The 21,700-nt window shown below is 34.3% G+C and overlaps 1 protein-coding gene across 12 annotated transcripts in view; it reads right to left on the reverse strand.

Moving 5' to 3' along the window:
• Positions 1 to 21,700, reverse strand: part of YAP1 (Yes1 associated transcriptional regulator) — a 102,740-nt gene that overhangs the window by 22,360 nt on the left and 58,680 nt on the right. For 4 of the 12 annotated variants that reach the window (XM_039881948.1, XM_039881953.1, XM_039881950.1 and 1 more), the window contains exon 4: positions 13,376 to 13,495. The exons of 4 other annotated variants lie outside the window; for them this stretch is intronic. In XM_039881948.1, the coding sequence (XP_039737882.1) occupies positions 13,376 to 13,495 (120 nt within the window). The remainder of the gene's footprint in view (positions 1 to 13,375; positions 13,496 to 21,700) is intronic. 4 more of the 12 variants (XM_039881954.1, XM_039881949.1, XM_039881952.1 and 1 more) reach the window with 1 other exon arrangement.

Here is a 21,700-nt window from a genome sequence, read left to right on the forward strand (position 1 = left end):
CAACCAAAGAAGAAATATTTTACAACACTTGTATGAGGTCAGCATAACACTAATACCTTAACAAGGACATTAGAAGGAAAATCACAAACCAATCTCTCATGAACCTTGTTACCAAAATCTGAAATAACATACCCTGACAGCTCTTGTGACTAATTGGCTTCCCAGCCACATAGCGAACTCTGTGTGATTTTTTTTTCACATGTCCTCTGCTGTACCACAGAGACCACTTGGTAAATAAATGCCAACCCTTCTTAGAGACTTTTTGGTTTATTTAAGCAAAACTCCCCAGCCTTTCCCAGAATCCACCATATACATTAAGAACAGTCTTCTCTTAGGGCACACTACCTCAGGACTTTTCCATTTTGTCTCCTTACATTTCTCACCTGGCTGTAGTATTTTATTTACAAATTTGTATACTCTCTTAGATTGGAGTGCCGCAGGAATGAGGAGAATATCCTAATCATGTATATATCCTCAGTTACTAGCAGAGTGTCTAGCACAAAGTTTGTGCTGAAAAATACACTAAAATGTTTCTAAGTTGAGTATTCACTGAGGCAGAAATTTAACTATTTAAGATATGACAATATAGAAATCCTACCAATTTCCCCTCAGATTGACCAATGCTTCTATGAGGCCAGCATGACATCAGTATAGAACCAAGGATATTAGAAGGAAAAAAAAATTACAGACCAACCTCTCTGAATGCCTTAGTTCAATTCAACCTCAATACTCATAAAGTTACCAATTTTTTGGTCATTTTTTGTTCTTAAGATATTTCATTAGGTCAATAAAGTCAAATCACTGTGGTTAAAAGGCATCGAAATAATTCCTCTGTGATTTGGCCATCACTCAATATACAGGTTCACTCGTGCATTTTGCTTTTGAATTTTAGAGATTTACTTTACTTCCCACCAATCATCCTCCTACTTGAAACAGGTAACTGGTAACTCTTACTAGATTTTTATTTATTTTATTTTTAACAATCTAGGCAAACACACATAGATTTCTTTCTTAGATATATAGTAGCATACTATGAATACTTTATTTTACTTTGCTTTTTTATATTTAATAATGTATCCATGAGATTACTCCAAAGCAGTATATAGTTTTCTTTCATTTTCTTTTAAAAATAGCCAATTACTATTCTATTCAACCAATTTCCTATTAAGTTTTCACTATTATTAAAGAGTGCCATACAGAAGCTCATTTGTACATATTTTTGTATTTTTGTCATTGTATCTTTGAGGTAGAGTCCTAGGTGGGAGAGACTGCTGAGTTAATGATTAAAAACAAGCAATATTGACAAATCTCCCCGTCCTCCTCACAGAGATTGTACTTTCTTGTATCCCTACCATTAATATATGAATGCCTGTTTATCCCTCACAGCCTTGCCAAACTTTTGAATTTTTGCCATTCTGAAAGATGAGAAATGGTTTCACAGCGTGACTATTTTATTTTGCTGTGTCTTGTAAGAGTTTGGTGAATTTACATAGTTTAAAGGGCCATTTGCATTTATGTGAATTGTGTTTATATTTTTTCCTATAGGGTTACTGATCTTTCTCTATTTTAGACAATCTGTACACTAGGGATAAAAAAACTGTTGTCACATGTTAAAAATAATTTCCCTCTGATTATTATTGTCTTTTTAGTTTATTTTTTATATTTATTTTTTAAGTAGTCAAACATCAATCTTTTTGGAAATTGGAGTTGTATTTTCCCCACTCCCAGGTGTCAGAGGAATTCATCAATTTTTTAAATTTAAAATTATATGGTTCCACTTTATCTGGCAATTCAATCCATTTGGAACTTATCCTGGTGTATGGCTTGAATGGATCTAATTTCATCTTTCTACATGACTATCCATCTTACACTACATGTAACATGTTATCTTTTCCCCAATCATCTCTATCACACTAAATTTCCTTATTTTATTATTTTGTTTTTGGATTTTCTGTCCTGTTCATTAATCTAACTACTCTTGTACTGGGTACTGCGCTTTTAATTACAATCTTTATATATTAATAGCTGGTAGGGCAAGCCATATATTTTTTTTGAAGCTAAAATTTTACTGTTGTGACCTAATTTAATTACACTGTGGTTAAAAGAATGGTATATATATTGATTCTTGAAACTTGTGACTTGACACGAGTTCAATCCTAACTGGAGAGGGCCAGTCAGCTCTACACCTGGCTTTCACCATTGAGCCTGTTTCTATATCTCCTTTGTTCTTAACACTTAAGAGTTCTTGATATCCTCAGGAGCTGAATGGCCCCTAAACATGGCAAGCCCATAACCCTGCCCTTGCTCATTGCTTTGTGTAGTTTTATTTTCTGACCCACAGAAGGTTATGACCCCAGTTATGTCTTTTGGGTTATCTCTTTTAAATATTTTGTCTGGGGGAGCAGAGAAGGGATGTCAAAAAAATGAGTCACTGTTCCATATTGTTTAAAGTCTTATTTATCTCTTAGATGGACAGACACACACACACACACGCACACGCACACGCACACAGCCAGACTTATTTATGAAACGCCTTTCAAAGAACAAATCACTAACACTTTCATAATTATGGTTTACAATTTAGCACTGGGGGAGTGGATAGGAAAAAAGCCAAAAACTTTTGAGAGTTAAGATTTGCCAGGCACCAATCAACAACCTCATTTAATACAATTGCTTATATCTATCTACCTGTCACCAACATTACTAGATGTACAATTGACAGGCATCATAGTATGATATAAAAAAACACGGCTTCAAACAAACCACAGTTAGAGTTAAGCACACCCATTCAGTAATTCATCTAATCTTTAGCTTCCTCAACTATACCTGGGGATATTAACATCTCCCTTTTGGAATCATCATGGAGATTAAGTAAAATATGTAAGGCATTTATTATAGTCCTAAAATACAGTAGATGCTACATAAATGTTTTAGTTCACACCCTTATCCAGAATAGTTCTTTTTAAACTTTATGATTGTTATTCCTACAGATAATCATCCTGGCTTGAATTCTCATCCCTTCCTCTCTCCCCCTCCTCCCACTTTACCATGCCACTCACAGTCTCAAAGGATTCTATGATTCATGAAGATATACATACTTATTTTCCCTGTAAGATCTAAATGGAAAACAATGGGTGGTAGAGGTTGAGCCTTACTTATCTTCTTAGGGTGTTTTAGATGAAAACGTTCCTGGCATTCCAGGACACTCAATATATTTCCCTAGAGATGTTTTATACATCGTGCTATGTTAGGTTTGATAATTCATAAGTATGAATTTGGGGGCTAATCTGAGTATGCATCACATACGCGGAAAATCTCATTGGTTGAGGCCTAGAGCGAACAACTATCTTGGGGAAAAAATGTTTTTTCAGTTACAAGCAATTAAATAAATTAAAAAAAAAATTGCTGGGAAATAGCACATTAGTAAGTTGAGTGTTAGAATTCTAAAATATGACTGATTGCAGAACAGATTTTAGAGCTATATATATTGTTAAATACTCCTTCTATTAAGAAACACTAGAAAAACTTTTCAGCTTTCCACATGAGATTTTTATTAATATAGCATTTAATAATAAAACATATAGTCCTTGTGGAAATTAATTGGACATTAACAAAATTGCGTGAAAATACACCGGTAAATAGCCTCTGCTTATCCTGTGCTTCCCACCAGTTTCCCAGAATTAGATACCATAAGCAGTAATCATTAATGAGTGACCACTGCTGATTGGCATACTGAATTAGTTGGTAAGGTCTTTAGGAAATCTAAGCTTATCTGACTATTCAAAGTCACAGAAAGGGAAAAGTAGGATATCAAAAGATGGAGGAACAACTCCACAGAATTAAACAGAAATTTGCACAAAATAGGCAAAAACAGTCTGACAATGGCGAGCACTTTTGGTTGCTTACATAAATGCTGTTACCTATGGATACAAACATGCTACAAAGTTTCCATATAAAGAACTCACTTAAACGACTAAGTCAAACAACCTTGTTTATCTACTGAAGCTGAGATTTAACCTTCTCCAGAAGCATCTTGTTCATTACCTTCTGAGTATCTCAAGCATTTCAACAAAGCACAGAGCAGTGCACCCACATAGGGTGCAGCAGAGACCTCACAAGCAGACAAGAAACAAAACAGGCTTTGTTTCTTGGGAAAAGGGGGCAGGGCAGCTAGAAAAGAAAAGAATAGCATAACCAACTTCTTCATGGTCAACTACTAAAATCACAATGTTTCTAGCTTTAATGAAGTTTCTAAAAAGAGGAAAAAAAATCCCTAAATTATGACAGAATTTTTAAAAAATGCTATATTTTAAAATTCAGATTCTGTGCTGCCTGGACTATGAAATAGTAACTGTTTCAAGTTTTACTTAACAAATCAGTCCCACCAGCTTTATAGTAGCAAATCAATGACTCAGCAATTACTGAAAAATAAGAGACCACCTTCTCAAAAAGAAAGGTCATCACCATGAGAATGGATCTCTTCCCAAATTTCATTCTATACACCTCAATTTTCAAACTGCAGACAATTTTTAGATTTACATAATTTGTAATCTTGACCTTGGATTATTACAAAGAACTGCAGATCTGGTAATCAACCATAAACTTTGGGATAATAAATTCAATCCTAAGTAACTTCATTCAGTTTAAAACTAGAACCAATTTTTGAACCTTTTAAACATTTACTGTATCAAATCTCCAATAACATAAGCACTTCTTTGCTTTCTCTATATTTTATCAAGTCTCAGACATTGCATGTTTACATATTAACATGGCTATATTAGCTTGTTTGTAACACTTAGAAACAAATTTTAGGTTGCTCCTAAAGGGCATTCAAGGCTAAGATTACAGTAGAAATATTACAAACTAATACATCATTTGTCTGTCTTAAAATAGTAAAAACACAACACAAAACACCCATTGACAGTTGAATGTTTACATGACCTAGAGGACTGAATCATCTACTATCACATAATAATTTATATATATTTAAATATAAAATGGTTTTTCAGTGAAAATTACTATTTGACTCACTGAAAATCTGCCTCTTATAAAAGAAGCTGGGATTCTAATCTAATGACTGAATATATCTTTTTATTATCAATATGCAAAAGATGTTTTCCTACACTTAATGAAGCTATATACCTAAATGACAATGCTGTATTCAGGAATGATTTTTAAAAAACAAATCTACTGAGACTGGGATATTTCACAACATAAAATTCAATTTTTACAGTTTTTATATATTCATAGAATTATGTAACCATCGCCATTATCTAATTTCGGAACATTTTATCACCCTAAAAAGAAACTCCATATTCTTAGCAGTACACTTCCAATTGCCCCTCTCCCAGTCCCGGGCAATCACTTAATCTACTTTGTTTCTATAGATTTACCTATTCCGGACATGTCACATAAATGGAATCAAGCAATATGTGGCCTTTTGTGACTGGCTTGTTTCTGTAACATAATGTTTTCAAGATTCATCCATGTTGTGGTATGTATCAGCATTTCAATTTTTTTTAATATTCCACTGTATAGATACACCACATTTTGTTAGCCCATTCATCAATTGATAAAGACATTTGTATTACTTAAAATTTTTGGCTATTATAAACAATGCTGCTATAAATATTCATGTATGAGTTTTTGTGTGGACATATGGTTTCAATTTTTTTTTTACATATATATCTAAAAATGGAATTGCTGGGTCACATGGTATCTCTATGTTTAACTTTTTGAGGAAACTGCCAAACTGTTTTCCAAAGTGGCTGCATCATTTTTCAATCCTATCAGCAATGTAGGAGGGCTGCCGTTTCTCCACATTCTGGTCAACTCTTGTCATTGTCTTTGATTTTAATCATGTTACTGGAAATAAAGTGTTATCTTATTGTCGTTTTGCTTTATGTGGTAACAGTTCACCTTCTCTAAGACTTTACCCTAGGTCATGTGACAAGCAAAGGAATCTCTTTCTCTCACACTTCATATATATTTAAATATAAAATGGTGCTTCTTTCCCTCCTCAAGCAACAACATCCAGGCCCCTAAAACTAAAATACAGCATAGCCTCAACATTGTTTCACTCAATGCCATTTTATTATAATGTTGATGAGATGCTGTAGGAATTAATTCTTGTTTACATCAATCAGCCTACGGTAAAGGTGGTTTATAGTTGTTTCACTTAAAGTCGCAGAACCTATCAGGACATTTAGTGAAAATTTACTGTACTTAAATCGTTAATCTGTTAAAAAATATCAATAACATACATGATTATTTAGGTCAATTCAAGTTCTTCCTTCAACTGTCTACCAAGTGACCGGCATGAAAATTCATTATAATGATATTTTTCAAACAATACAATTATGGATGGTGCTTAAAAAAAATTCAACAGAACATTTTCTCCTCATCACCTCATTAAGCAGTTTGGGGCAGAACACAGGTTGCTAAATGAAGTGAAGAGGAAAAGGGAGAAAGTGTTCTAACTAGCTTTCAGGTCTCTATGTCCCCAGAGTACAAGCATGTTTTTTCCCTCTTCTATGAAAAAGTTTAAAATCTAGTCTGGAGAGAAAGTTCAGATAATGAGACTACTGGTCTAAAGAGAAGGGGAATATGTTTTAAAATACACCTGCCTTCAAGAATTCATGTTAGACTAATGAATAAACAGTTCTATTAATAATAACTTTATGTATAATTAATTACATGTAATCTATTACCATTAATACTCTTTCACAGGGGAATTTATCATTCGGAAGACACACAGATCTTAGTTTTTACTGATAAGCACAATAATTGGTCCTTTTATATAGTCTAGTCTAGAGCATGACTGCCTTTTCTCATTTTTTAACGACTCCCTTCATCAAAAAAGCCTTCCTTGACTACCCGAGCTCAAGCAGGTTCCTTCCACCCCACATTATTCTCTTTCATGACACCTTGTTTAACACATTTTATGATTTATTTGTTTAGTAGCCTGCAAGCCCCTCCCTGATGTTTAGCATAGTGCCTGGTACATAACTGGCACTCAAATATTTGTTGAATGAGAAAATAAATTCCGAAATAGTTTATATCCATAGTTAGCAGGATGCTACTAGTAACACACAGGAGAATTAAAAGTTGAAGCACCAGAATGACTTCTAAAATGACCTCAACCAACCAGGGTAGCAGAACAAAATTAGTATAAAACAAAACAAAGAATATGAACCATTCTTTTTCTAAATCATTCTGATTTACTTCAGCAGAAATCTATTTGAATTTTCCCTCAGAAGTCTCTAATCGCTTTCTCTGCTTCTTGTATCTGAATCTCTGGGTTGGCACCAAAAGTGGCACCACCAAATGCCTCTCTTCTCCAGCACATTTTATAAGATACTCGCTATTAATGCAGAGATGATACAAATATAACTTGCAATTCATTTTTCAAATTAAACTATGTTAAAGTTTTTTGTATGTGTTTGACAAGGGTTTTAGTTAACACAATAAACCATTAATGTAAATTATCATTCAAGGACTTTGGTAATCTTAAGCTTTTAAGTTTAAAAATTCTATATTAATAACATGTAAACAAAGACAAAAGTATTTCTTCAATATGTAATTATTCACATCACTGAATCACTGTCAAGTGGAAACTACGTATTAATTCAACTTTGTTAACGAATGTCTACTCCCTTTGGCGAGTAGTGGAGAGATTGCTTACCATGATTGATAAACTATTTTGGCATCATCCTTCTGAATTTAATATAAGTTAAAAAAAAAATAAAACTGGAAATCTCAAGTATTAACATAATTTTTATGTTCTATAATCTTATGCAATAAAATATTTATTTCACTAAGTGCTTGGTTTTTAAGTAAAAAAAAAAAAATATTTGAGGACAATCTCTAACAGTATGTTTTATTTAAATCAGGCTTCACTAAGTACATAGCTTGGAACTATACTTCGAACCAGGCTACATCAATCAGGCTTTCTTTCTATCATGGCAACTTTAAATTTTCTTTCTATCATGGCAACTTTAAATTTTAAAAATTTACCAAAATGCACCATCTTTAAGGCAGTAAAGCTGATTCCTGCTAACTAATATAAGTATGTTTAAACTCCTAACATGCTTCCAACAGTTTCAGAGTATAGACAAAACTTAACTATTCTATATAGCACTGCACATCCCCCATCAGATTTGCTTGCCTGGGCATAATCACCATGTGATAAGGCTTATCTTTAGATTAAAGGTTTAAAGATTTTCTTTTCTCCTCTTCAAAAGTAATTTCCAGCTGTGACCAGAGAACCAAAAGCTAAACTAAAATGGTGCAATAGTTCAAAAGTATCTCTGAAACCTCAATGCACTCAAATCCCTAAGAATATTGAGAAGTATCCTTAAGCAACGGTCCAAAGCAAATTGTATTAAATTGGGGACTGGAAATATTTTTAAGAGCATCCAGTATAATCCAGTCACATTTTAAACATGAGTCCAATAAGTCAAGAAAAGTCAGGTATATCTTTCTGCACAGGTTGGTAACTGTGATACCAGAAGGACTCAAGTCTCTTAACTTCCAATTGAGTAAGTAAAAATTTCTAATATCATGATTTAATTCTTTTGAATTCAGTACATTATATAACTATCAGGTAGAAAACAGGATTCTACATAATTCTACTGTAGGCCTGAAAAATGGATGTTTGGAGGGCACATAAAATAAAATGCCAGGCCAAAGCGATGCTATCCCTGGATAATGCACATAAAGAGTATCACATTTAAAGAGGAACTAGTAAAATACAAGGCATCCACCAGAGATGGGGAGCGAACAGATAAAGAATCCAGAACTCTTAACACATGAAAAAAACAAAAAACCCAAAACCTAGAGAAACCATAGTTAGAAGAGAAAGCTTCTGGGATTAGAACTGTATCCACGAAATTGAAAGGAAATAAATTTCTGTGTAATAAAAGGACACATACTTTCTGGTCATTAGAATGTTCCTTAAATATAATGGACTGCCTTGCAATGTGGTCAGCTCCTAGTCAAGGGAAAGGTCAAAGGTGAGGTTAGAAGACAACTTGTTAAGAATATGATAGAGGTAAGGCATGATAATTCATCTACATGTTTTCACAGTCTGTTTCAATAATATATATTTTATAATTCTCCTCCATGATTGGGAACTCATTACCTTTGGGTAATTTCCTCATGGTTAAGTCACAAAATAGCATATAAGTAAATGCATTAGCCACTGTTGTCCACTTCCCTCTAAAATTTTTAGTTGAATTAGGTATGTCTCTGAAAGATTAACTGAATGTAACCTAAATTTCTTAAAATTTCCAGTTGTCAAAAGATAAAGTACAGATTCTAGTTCTGTCACATTAGTATACAACCTTGGATCGGTCACAATTTCCCTAGATCTCAGAGAAGCCAAGATTTGGGGCAGAATTCCTTATTTTTTCAGTATTTTTTCTTAAAACACATGTTGGTGATTTGGGGAGTCACAATGACTGGGTGGCACTATGGCATTTGGTAGGCAAGAGCCAGGGATGTTAAATGTCCTGCAGTGCCCAGAATACACCCCTCCTTTTTTGAAAAATGTTGACTGGAGAAATTATAAATTCTTTTTCAGGGCCAAATTTGGTGTTTTATCTGTTAAAAATTTTTAGCAACAGCTCTTCTTATCTAAAACATATTGAAACATCTTTCCTCCTTGTATTAAATATTAATATAGTCTACAACCAAACACTGACACAATTTAGGATACCAGAAAAGATTTATAAGAAAACAACAACCACCTTGTTTTTAATGCATGGAAATTAAGAAACTTCTTCAATAAAATTCAAATAATTAGACGTTGACATTCTATCTACCTGAGACTCCATTAACAGAGTTACAAGTTTAGTTTCTACAGCCTTGGTGGATTTTTCTATCTCTAACAGGAAAGACTTAGGTATTTGGTTGGTCGTTAGGTACATTTTCATCTAAAGTAAAATATTACTTATAACAGCTATCAGAAATATTTGGTCTTAAAAGGAAAAGATTAATGAATATCTCAACAGTTAAAAATTTTAATAGAACTCTAATTATTGATGCAAAATATTTAACTTTGATAAGATGTGCTGAACAACTTTTGGTTTTGGGACTTAACATATATTTATTATTATTTTAGGAAATTATCTCTCTCTCACACAGACACACACACACACACACACACGGCATAGAGTAAGCTTTGGGAAACTGAAACAGAGGACCAAAATCAACATCTGGGTTTTTATCACTTTTGACATTTCCATGAACATAATTTCTAGGAACAGAATTCTTATTAGGAATTAAAGGATATTTTGCTTTTGCTATGCCAGATTGTTCATTACTTCCTTTAAAACTCAAGATATATTTTTTGTCCAAATCTCTGGTTACAATATTTTATTTTCACCAAAAATGTTTTTATTCCAGTGGTGCCATCAGCACTTATCTCCAGAAACACAGTTTGCTAACACTATTTAATATATCCTTTTCTATAAACAATAGAAACAACATTGCATAAAAGATCAGTTCATTGACTATTAATGTTTTGGAGTAGATCTTTCCTTCTGAAGAACAGGAATTATAATTTTTTTATTTGTTTTTCATTAGAGCTTTTACTGGAAAATATTCATGACTCTATTACATAAAACAATTCTACGATGTACAAAAATGTTTAAACTTGAGACTTCATGTTTACAAATACAAAATCTCTAGGAAAAAAGTGTTTATATGAAATAATTTAATGGCCTGCATAATACTCTAGCATCAGTTTTCTTTAATACAGGTTAAAAACATTCTTAATATGATTTCTTACAAATAAGCAAACAAAAGCCCTCCTTTTTTTCAAAGCTAATAAATATCAGCGAATCTTTATTGCCACTGGAGGTTACTTCATGATTTGTTACAAATTACTAATAAATTCTCTAAAATATAAATGTCAAAGATATATAGTTTTTAAATGTTAAAGAACAAGAAAATAAGATTAAAAAAACCAACTCACAAATTACTGTTTAATTTCTCAAAATTATATGGATAACTTATTAACTTAATGTGAGATGTGAAGAACTGATACATTGTTCTAAATATAATCTAAAGCATCTCATAAAGAACAGAAATATAAAAAGGGCTGGTGTTTGATGAGGTAAGTGATAAAGTTAAACTTATACAGAGGTGTGTCTTTCATAGCAAAATGTCAAAAGACATACTTGATTTAAGCTAAGAATTGGTAAATACTTTAACACAGATTTGGGGAATATAGGAAAGTAAACTCCACAACCATGAAAGCAATCCATCTGTTTGTGTCTGCATGGCTCAAAGGGTCAGAAGGGGATAGTTTATATTTTTTTGGCAGAGATAAAACACAATCCACTATAGAACTTCAGATTTCAAGGAAAACTCCTTCAAATTCAGAAGCTAACAGCTTGTCTCTATTCGCTGTCACTCTAGATCAGAGAAACCCACTTTTTTTTTTGTTTCCTGCCCCCCCTTCAGTTACACTTGAGCTCTCTGACTGAAAAGGTCTGGAACAGATTAAAAGTCGGGCTACAAAATAAAAAGCTTTGGCACGCTGTCAAGCCTGTCTGGAATACACATACACACAGTGGGCCCGAAAAGGGAAACTAAAGGCAATTAAGAGAATTTTATGAAACTTTTTTTTTTGGCATATCTAATTGTATGCCTATGTGTGTACATATGTGTACATATGTGTTGAAGGTAGGGAAGGATACTTTTTTGGGTATTTTCTCCGATTTAAAACAAAAGACCAAGCTGTGTGTGTAATTAATGGATCTACTCAAACTCACAGCCAAATTATTTTATTTCGCTGTTATGACTGAAAATACTTAAAAGAAAAAAAAAAAGGCTTTGCTCCAATTCCTGATTTCTACAGTTAGCTAAAAGTTAATCATAATCTTTCATAATCTTATATTGGGGGAGGAAAAAAAAACACACTTTAAAAAGTTTCCAAAACGTGGACAAGCTGAATTCATTAAACATGATTTAAGGAAACATGGCTGTTATCGTTCCAGTCCACACAAATGGCAACATTTATTAAATTCTCTACCTTACTCGGTTTCCTGTTTCAACCATAAGGGCTTATTCAAGTATTAAATAGAATCTGAAGTTGCAAATTATTAACATGCCACATAACTTTTTTAACACCCAAATAGGTCTTGAGGCTCAAAAGGCTAGCATTTAAGTCAAACCGGATATCTGTCAAAATGACAATCTCTGCCCTGATCCCACCTTTGGCTTTATTTACTTGGATAGTGAGTTCAATCTGTCTATAAGGTTGACCAGTTAGTTTGGGGCAAACCTAAATGTTGGGGTTATTTAAAGATCTACATGAAGACATAGGAGAACTGTTCATAATGCTCCTGACAGAGAAGTTATTTTACCCCACCAGCTCCGGGTAGTTTTTTCTTTTTTCCCCCCAGGATTGTGTTTTGATGGCATTCACAGAGTTAATTCCTCTTTCCCGTAAGGGCCCCACAGTTGTTGTTAGGTCAACCCCTGTAAAGCTTCAAAGGTTCCGCGTCCCCTCAGTCTGACCTACTCAGTGATCTGCACATTGTTTTCATTTAGCTGCATCCAGTCCAAGATGAAAACTTTGAAACCACAATGATCTGCTCCTTTTTAGATTCGTTTTTCCATGGCTTTGGAAAAACATCTCAGAAACCTAACTGAAGAAACTGAAAACAGTGAAAAAATATGGCTAAAAAGGCACTACAGGGCTTGCACACTAGTATCAAAATGTACACATTTGGGAGAGGAGTATTTTTTTCTACAAACTGGTAATTTAGTCATGTGATTTGGAGGGGAATATGGCTTTGCTTTTCATTTCCTAAATGAAAAACAAAAAAAAGAACTTCTACTTAAAAAAAAAAGCCAGAAGAAAAGGAAAAACTGCTGGCATTGGTCTTATCTATAAGGTGACAGGGTCTCCACGCCTCCATTTAGGATAGAAAATACTATAATACCCAGGCACAGAATAGCACTTATTGCTCTCTTTAAGTTAAGCATAAGCAGATACCATGTCACAGGTTTTAGATGCAGCAAGACAGTTTGATTATTATTGTAGCTACAAAGATCATTTAAAAAAAAAAAATCACTGTGTCTCCCCAAAATGTGAAAAGAACAGTGATTGGTGGTCAGCCACCACAACATTCCCCCAATCTCATCCCAAGGAGTCTAAGCTAAAGAGCTAATTTACATCTGAATTTCTCAACTTTAAAGCAAAGGGTATAAAAAGAGGTATAAAAATAGTACTAGAAAAGTTGGGTGGGCAGTCATTTTTTTAATATAAAAGCAATGCAATTTTATTTAAATGTATCTTTCCCAAATTCACATACAAAAAAAAATAGTAATCAAAAATATCTAGAAAGGTTTTGAGATGAACCTTTACCAAAACGAGGGTCAAGCCTTGGGTCTAGCCAAGAGGTGGTCTTGTTCTTATGGTTTATATAGTAAATTTCTCCATCCTGAGTCATGGCTTGTTCCCATCCATCAGGAAGAGGACCTATAAATACAGAAAAAAAATCACGGTTGGTTTTTATTTGGTGTACCTTAAAAAAAAGTGGGAGGGGTGCTAATTTAAAAAGAAAATACATCTTGACATAAAACAATTAATTAAAACAAAATCAAGCATGTGTTCAGAGAAGAAAGGTAAACCTATATACCAGATTCTTCTCCACCAAAAAGAAACTACCAAATAATAAAATCTACATCCCCAAAGACACACAAAAAAGTCAGATTTTCAAAAAATCCTTTGGAAACCCTGATCCAAATAATTATTATTGCTGTTAATATAAGACATGAAGTACTACAGCTCAGGCACTATCCCCTCTCAATCCAGTCAGTTTGTGACAGTACCTTCCTAGGGTCTCCAAGGTTATTAAGGAATACATGCGATTGTTTTCAGAACATCTAAAGTATCATAAACATTCTGTTTAATATAAAGCACACTTTAGCTAAGGCTGCCAAGCTCTTTATTTCCATTATTTATGTGCTCACACCGAGAAAACTAAAACAGAGAAAATTATAGTCCAAAAAAATCTTATTTTTAAGCAGCCTAGAAGTTGCTAGGAGGCAGGGATTGTGGCTGGAAGTTTAAGTTTGTCAGAGGTTTGGCAGGGGGCAGGTAAATTCTGTAGCTTGATGAAATGCAAATTTCTCAGGAAGAAGCTATGGAGTAAGGAAAGAACATCTGAGAGATAAGACTAAAGAATATAGGTAAGTCTAAGAAGATTATTCTATCTTTATGAGAGTAGAGAAGCTAGACAATTGCTTTTAGGAGATAACAGCAATGAAAAGAGAGGCCCAGAATAAATTATTAAATTCAAACATATTTCCTCCTCAATTTCTTTTCTCCCCACCCTTTCACTTCCCATCTCTATTAGGAGTCAGGAGAGGTAAGTGTAAATTGGGAATAGAGTCTTGAGTAAATGCCTAAAATTTTTTTATCTGTAGACTAACATGAATTGAGTGCTTACTCTGTGCCACTCGTTGTTCTAAGTATATTAAATACATTAACTCACTGAATCCTTACAACAACCAATGACATAAGCAACAGTACTATCTCCATTCTAATGAGAAAATTGAGGTACAGAGTGGTTCACTCTGGTACAACCTCATAAAGCCAGTTAGTGTCAGAGATGATACTCGAACCCAGCAGCCTAATTCCTGATCTGTGTTCCTTATAACTTCATTTCTTTTTATTCATCTTCCACATCTAAGACCAGAGACGGGCATGCTTCTTGTGTAAAAACAGAACAAGCTCCTTTTTTCTCTACTGGCAGTCCAAGCCAGCCTTATGAGTGATGCTGAATATGTAACTCTGGTTAAACAATTCACTCACATAGTGCAGTTTCATTTATATCAGGCACACTCCCATCTGCAACTAGATTGTTATCAAAGGTCTGCTTTGATGATGGTGGTGGTGGTGTGTGGGGTGCAAAATCCTGTTAGGTAATCAGACATGTTTAATTAGAGTGTTCTGTACTCCTAGAGAAACCGATAGGAAAAGACTTTTCTCCAGTCCTGCATATAGAGTTTTATACACAATGCTAATCATGTCCAGAGTTGGAATTTGCTGTAAGGGATCCCGTGTTTACTAAAAGGTGAATGGGAAGCGAACTTGTTCAATACACGTAAATCAAACCACTTTTCTCAGTAGCTTTCATTATCACTTTGGGCTCTATTTTCCTATCAGGAAGGTAGAACCTCCAAAACTGACTACAAATGGTTCGTTATTATCTTTAATTGTTAGATGGCTCAATTGTAAAATGTTTTTAAAAAACAGGTTAACTAAAATTCTAAGTTCCGAAGATGATATGTTGATGAACAAGTCAACAGCAGTCACCAGATGCCTTTGGGAACCTCAACTCAACAATCCCAATGGACATTATTCCAGCCTCTGAACCTGTCTGATGGATTCCTGCTTTTTTTTTTTTTTAAAAAAAAACCAGTATCACTCTCCTCCTTAGCTGTCTTGAGTTAGAACCAAGAGCAGTATCTTAGATACAAACCAATCTTCCCTATCTGCTTACCCACTCCAACCTGCAGATTCCACTCACAAGCTGATTGATCTGTTCCAGTACATCTTTAATAATTCAGCCATCAATGGTTACCAGCTCTTTTTCCTTACCACTACAGAGCTTCTTTCCTTGATGCCTAACTTCTCATCTCCTCCCTTCATCCCAGTGTCTTCTATCGATTACCACCAGGGTTTTCTTCTTAAAATATCACCTAATTAACTTTTATATGTCACCCACTGCCTTTAAAACATTTCCCTTACTCTTCACCATCGAAAGGAAAATGCCAGCTAGACTCATTTCTTGAGTCTTCACACACCCAATTCCCATCCCCCTTCCAACTATTTAGAAAATTATGCCATCTCCTTGTACATGCTGTTCCTGTTATTGCAGACATCCTTCGGCCCTACCCCCTTATAAACTCTTATTCATCATGCAAGAGAAAGCTCCATGCCACCTCTTTAATTCAGCCTTCCCTGATTACCCCACACAAAATTATTAGTTTCCGCTTTTAGTCTGTATTAACATTTAACAGATAGAGCTGTAATTACCTGTTTACATGTCTGTCCTCTTAGCAATGACCAGGTGACTCATATTTTAACTCTCAGGCTAGTTAGTAGTTGGTAATTGCTACATAAATATTTGATGGACGAATGAATGTCTTGCCTTTTAATACTCTAAACTTTCTATAAATGAGCTTAAAATCATGTAGTACATATATTATTTTCAATTAATATGTTTACTAACAGATTATGTGAATGGTGTTATTAAACCAGTACCTTTTGCTCCTTAAACTCTCTGTTCATATATGCAGTCATTTTTACAGTTCATTTAAAAATTTTAAAACTAGAAAAAATTGCAGAAATGCATAATGGAAAAAGCAAACATTTCTTGAAACCTACTCCTAGATGAAAAACTGAACCACCTCAGTTTTGCGATAGGTTCTGAATTTTTTTCTTGTGCACATTATACAACACATGCATAGCCACTGATGTTATACTCTACCTGTACCATACTTGCTCTATGTATTATGGGCACCTTTTCCTGACATAGCACATAGTTCTCTCATTCTTTTTAATGGCTTCAGTCTATGAAGCATGTTAGAATTCATTTATCCCTTATCCCCATGTTGGATATCAGAGTTGTTTCTGAATTCTTTACAGTTATAAATAAAAGTACAACATGCAACCCCTGGGAGCTACCACTCCTAGTTCCATTACTACCATCACATAATGATGGCATCACATTTATACAGTGGCTCTATGTGCTAGGTACTGTTCTTATCTCTATCGTACAGATGAAACACAGGAACATTCAGAGAGTCAACTTGCCCAGGGTAGACAGTAAACTTGCCCAAGGTAAAAATCTGAACCCAGGCAGTTTGACTTCAGAGCTTCTGATTTTAAAACATACAACATGCTGCTCCCAAAGGTATAAATACGTTCTCCGAAAATTGTACAGGTGTTTCCAAACCTTAAATTCAAAGTGGAATATTGACTTTATCTCTTTATACCCAAGTTTAAATCATTAAATATCATATGTAAAAGTACATATCAAATATTTATCATACATAAATCATTAAGTATTTAGTATTTCACTAAAAACAGTAGACTTCAAAAAATTAAATTCAGGAAACTTTTCACCGATACTATTCTTGTATACCATAAACAATTAAAAACAAATCCCTAGAAGCACTAATTTTAGACATAGATATAAAGGAGACAAGCCCAGTACAAATAAACAGTGTAGTGATTTCTGCCTACTTTCTCACCATATTTCTAATTAAAGAATAAAATAATGTGCACATGAAATAGAATTATCATACAATTAACTTTATAAGAACTCAAATTTATAGCAAAACATATATGCTAAACAGAAAAGGATGCTTTATATATTCATTTATGCCTTTTGTTTAACATTCTGGTAAATCATAATGTTATGTGGAAGGAGATGATCCAAAATAGGATGTTTCCTTTATATAAAATAAAGCTATGGATCAAAGACAAAGGAGTAGATGAAGAAAGATTACCTTTTAATTGAATCTTTGTAGTAAAAAAGAAAACTGAAAACAAAACAAAACAAAACCCAAGAAACCCCAAAAAACAAACAACCCCCAAATCTTCAGCCATAAATGTGGATAAATACAACCATATAGATCTGGGCTTTATTCATCATTAAAAAAAAAAAAGTCCTTAGAGGAAATTCAGTGACTTAATACTAAGTAATCATGTTAAACTAAGCTAACTGTTGAATAATCATGAATAACCATTTTTATTGCAGAGAAAGCAAGAGTGATAAATTTTCTGAATCATCAAGTTGCACAGGCTACTGAAAGTTTGATTTGGGCATCTGTTTGGGATAGAATGAGAATGGAGTAAGGTCAATGAGTTTAAGGGGCTTCCTACAAAACTAAATTTATAAGGAGACCAAAGGGATAGATCGAAATAAATTCAGATTGCCTTTGAGTTCAATTTATAGTCTGATTTTAGCATGTCATAAATATTATAACTTCTCTAATATAAAATGAAGCAAATTTAAGTAGCAACATTTTATTTATAAAAGATGATCTAAAATAGTTGCTTTCAAACTTTAGTATGTATCTGAATCACCCAGAGGGTTTGTTAAAATAAAACACAGGTCGCCGAGCCCCACACTTAGAATTTCTGATTCAGTCAGTAGGTTAGAGGTTGGGCCTGAAAATTCCCAAATGCTGCTGATACTGCTAAGAAACACACACCGAGAACCAATGACCTAAAATAACAACTTAGCTGGGTACAGACCTGCTTCTTGAATCTACTGACTTACAGTGTGTGTGTTTTCTTCCAGGTTGGCCTGTGAAATACCTGAACACAGTAGTATATATTATGCATTTTTCTATTTTATTGTCTAGTAGAGTGTCAACTACTCAGAAAGAGTGGGAATAAATGTTGGCTGAAATTAATATAATAAAAATGAAATTCAACTAAAATCCTTATGCTTGTGAAATAAAATATTATTTTCTTCTTTCCTTGTAAGTTTAATTTCTCTATTATTTGGTACCACATAAACTGAAGGTGTAGAGAATATTAAATTCTTTTATTCAGTAAGTATTTACTCAGCCCCTATTATATTCAGGCACGGTTCTAGGTCCCTGTTTCATGGAACTTCTAGCCAGTAAGACTGATATGTACAGTATAATTCTGGTTAATGTTAAGTGCAGTGAGAAGGAGAGGGAGCAGCATGAATGCCAAAAAAAAAAAAAAAAAAAAAAAATGGGGAAATGGTTTTTAGAAATGTGAACCAAGAATGGTCCCAACACAAACTAAGTCCAAGCAAATGATGATCTAGGCACAAGCATTCCAGTCAGGAAAAACAGTGAGGCAGCCAGCATGGAGTAGGCAGAATAAACAAGGTACAGTGGCCCCCCTCATTTTTATGATCAAATTTTGACCATAAAACCTCCATCATTTTAACTGGTAAAGGGTTGAATGGGTAATACCAAGACTAAAGGGTAATTTCAATTTCTCCAAACTCATGGACAAGCTCTAAACAAGTCAGAGCGGGCAATAAATATTTTCATTCCAAATCACATTTACATATACTAAAGGTAAGCCCTTAGACATGGGAAAGATGTGCGAGTTTTTCAAGGCTGGAATATCATGCCTGACCACCACGCCAAAGTTTTTCTGGGGAAGAGAGGAGATAAAAAAGATCCTCAACCAAGAAGGCAGTAAGAAAGAGGTCAGTATTTTAATGAGATGTAAGAGGGTAAGGACACTTAAATCAGGATAAGCAAGAGGGAGTGGTAGGCTATAACTAAAGTTAAGTCATATATTAGAATTAAACTATCCTTGAAAATAAATTTCTATGTGGGATTTACTACTACTGGTTGAATGATAACTTATCACTACAGCAAATACTAACTTCCTGTAATATTTTAAAAACAAATAAAATACTCTATGTCATAATATTAAAGGTGACTCACCATCAGCTTCCTGCTCTTGCCCAAGGACCCTCCTGCATTAGTAATGACTAACAAACCATTTGCAATATCTAATCAAACAAGAAAGTCTTGATTATGACACAAGTTAGATGATCAACCTCTCCCTCTCACCTGGTCACACAATTCAGGAATAAAAAAGTCACCCAGGACACTGAAAATTTACTAAACACACCCTGATGAGTGGTTCAAAGTACAGGACTATCAAGAAGTAGTTTCCTTAGAATGTATGTGTACTAGCTAGAAAAGTAGATGCAATGCTTTTTAAAAGGTACCTAATTCTGACCAATTTGTTTTGAAATTCTGATCTTTTGTATTTACAATGAATCATGAACTGTTCTTACTATATGTAAGGCATTATTCTAAGTTCCCTGTAAGCAACTATTAACTCATTTAACAGTCCCCCCTCGCCCCATGGCACAGGTATTATTATTATCCCTACTTTACAGATGAGGAAACGAAGGCACAAAAAAGTTGCCCCAAATCGCTTAGCCCAGGCTAGTAAGTGGCAGAGCTATGATTCAAACTCAGACAATTCTAGCTCTAGAGAACTCATGCTCTTAAGTACTATACAGCAAATATGACAAACATTAATCAAAAGTAGTTTTTAAAAAATATTTATTTTCCTAGAATTTTTATGAAATGCCACAGCTTCTGTCATAATCGTGTAGATGACTCCTATATCTTTAATGTTTCTCACAGGGTCAACACTACTCCTTCTTCACCAGCTGGACACTGATATTTCACAAAATATGTCCGATATAATAACAATTGTGTCTGTTCCTCAAATAAAACTTTAATACAGATTTTCACATTTCCATGGCTAAATTTTAATAATAGCCCCCAAATTGGTGTTAATCGACTGCAACATGTGAAACATTGTGTGTGCCTCACCTCCTCTGAGGAAGTAGCTCTCTGACCCAAAGCCCACAGGAAAAATTCTCAAATCTTTACTGGGTTATTCAAGGCCCTCTATAGTCAGGCATTACATAGCACTGCATAGGTCCTAAAGGCATTTGCCACTATCATTTACACCCCTCTCTCACTCAGTCTTCTTTTAGTCCTTTGCACTTCTCTCCTCTCTCTCGGACTTCTCTGCAGGAACTCTTCTACCCACTCTCCTTGCTTGGCTAACTCCTACTCATCCCTCCCCAAGAGGGCTTCGCCTACATATAACATCCTCTCCTATGCAGGTGCTCTCTCTTTGGTAAGATGATTCCATCACATTAATAAAAGTAATCCATTCTGTGTGAGTCTTCCCAGCTGCATGACTTGTTTACTCCTGTCTTTCCAGTACAGGCAAATCTGACTTTACTGTGCTTCACAGATGTGCTTTTTACAAATTGAAGGCAAGACCTCCCACTGGCAAAAAGATTAGGATTTTCTTTACTGAGACACTCACTTTATTGTGGTGGTCTGGAACCAAACTCATATAGTATCTCTGAGGTCTGCCTTCACTTAGCAGTGTCATGGCCTTTTCACCTCCACATACATCCCCTCTCAATGTACCCACCCCCTAGACTGTCTCCTCCTAGCCTCCACTGTTTTTACCTACTGAAATTCTACTCTATTCTCATGCCATGTCTTTGAGAAACTTTTCTCAACTCTATGCCAGTAGTGAGAATTTTCCCCACCTATTGGTTGAAATTGCACTTGTTTTGATTCTTTGTATGCTTATTGCAGATTGAGTCTTTTACACTAAGTTTAACCATAGGCCAGATATTAGTATGGGAAGAATTTATTATCATTTGCCCTAAAATATAGAGAATTCTTTTCATGACTGGGTATGTTCAATTTTATAAGGCTGATCAGGACAAAGATGGCAACATTTATTAAAAACTACTACCAGATTAGTTTGTGATACTTTGATCAGCAGACTTAAGCAGACTTGTGGTTTTCAAAACATATAGGAACTTAATACATTCAAGGCTGACTCTTCTACAGATTTGATTCCAAAGGAGTCTTCCATAAACATCTGAAATTTACATGTGTGACCTCCTAAGCCCTAACTAAGTAATTCCTCATAAAGTTCCACCCACACTACCAAAATTTTTAGGTAGACACAATGGAAAATATTATCATGTACAACAAATAATTATTGTCATTAACATTTTTTGTAACTTCAGTAAGCCAAACATGGGACAAGTGTGTATAAATGCATTTACTGAAGAAAGAGCAGTTTATAAAATCATCTTGGTTAAAAAAAAAAAAA

Source organism: Pteropus medius, unplaced genomic scaffold (assembly GCF_902729225.1).
Source record: "Pteropus medius unplaced genomic scaffold, Ma_sr-lr_union100, whole genome shotgun sequence".
NCBI lineage: Eukaryota > Metazoa > Chordata > Mammalia > Chiroptera > Pteropodidae > Pteropus > Pteropus medius.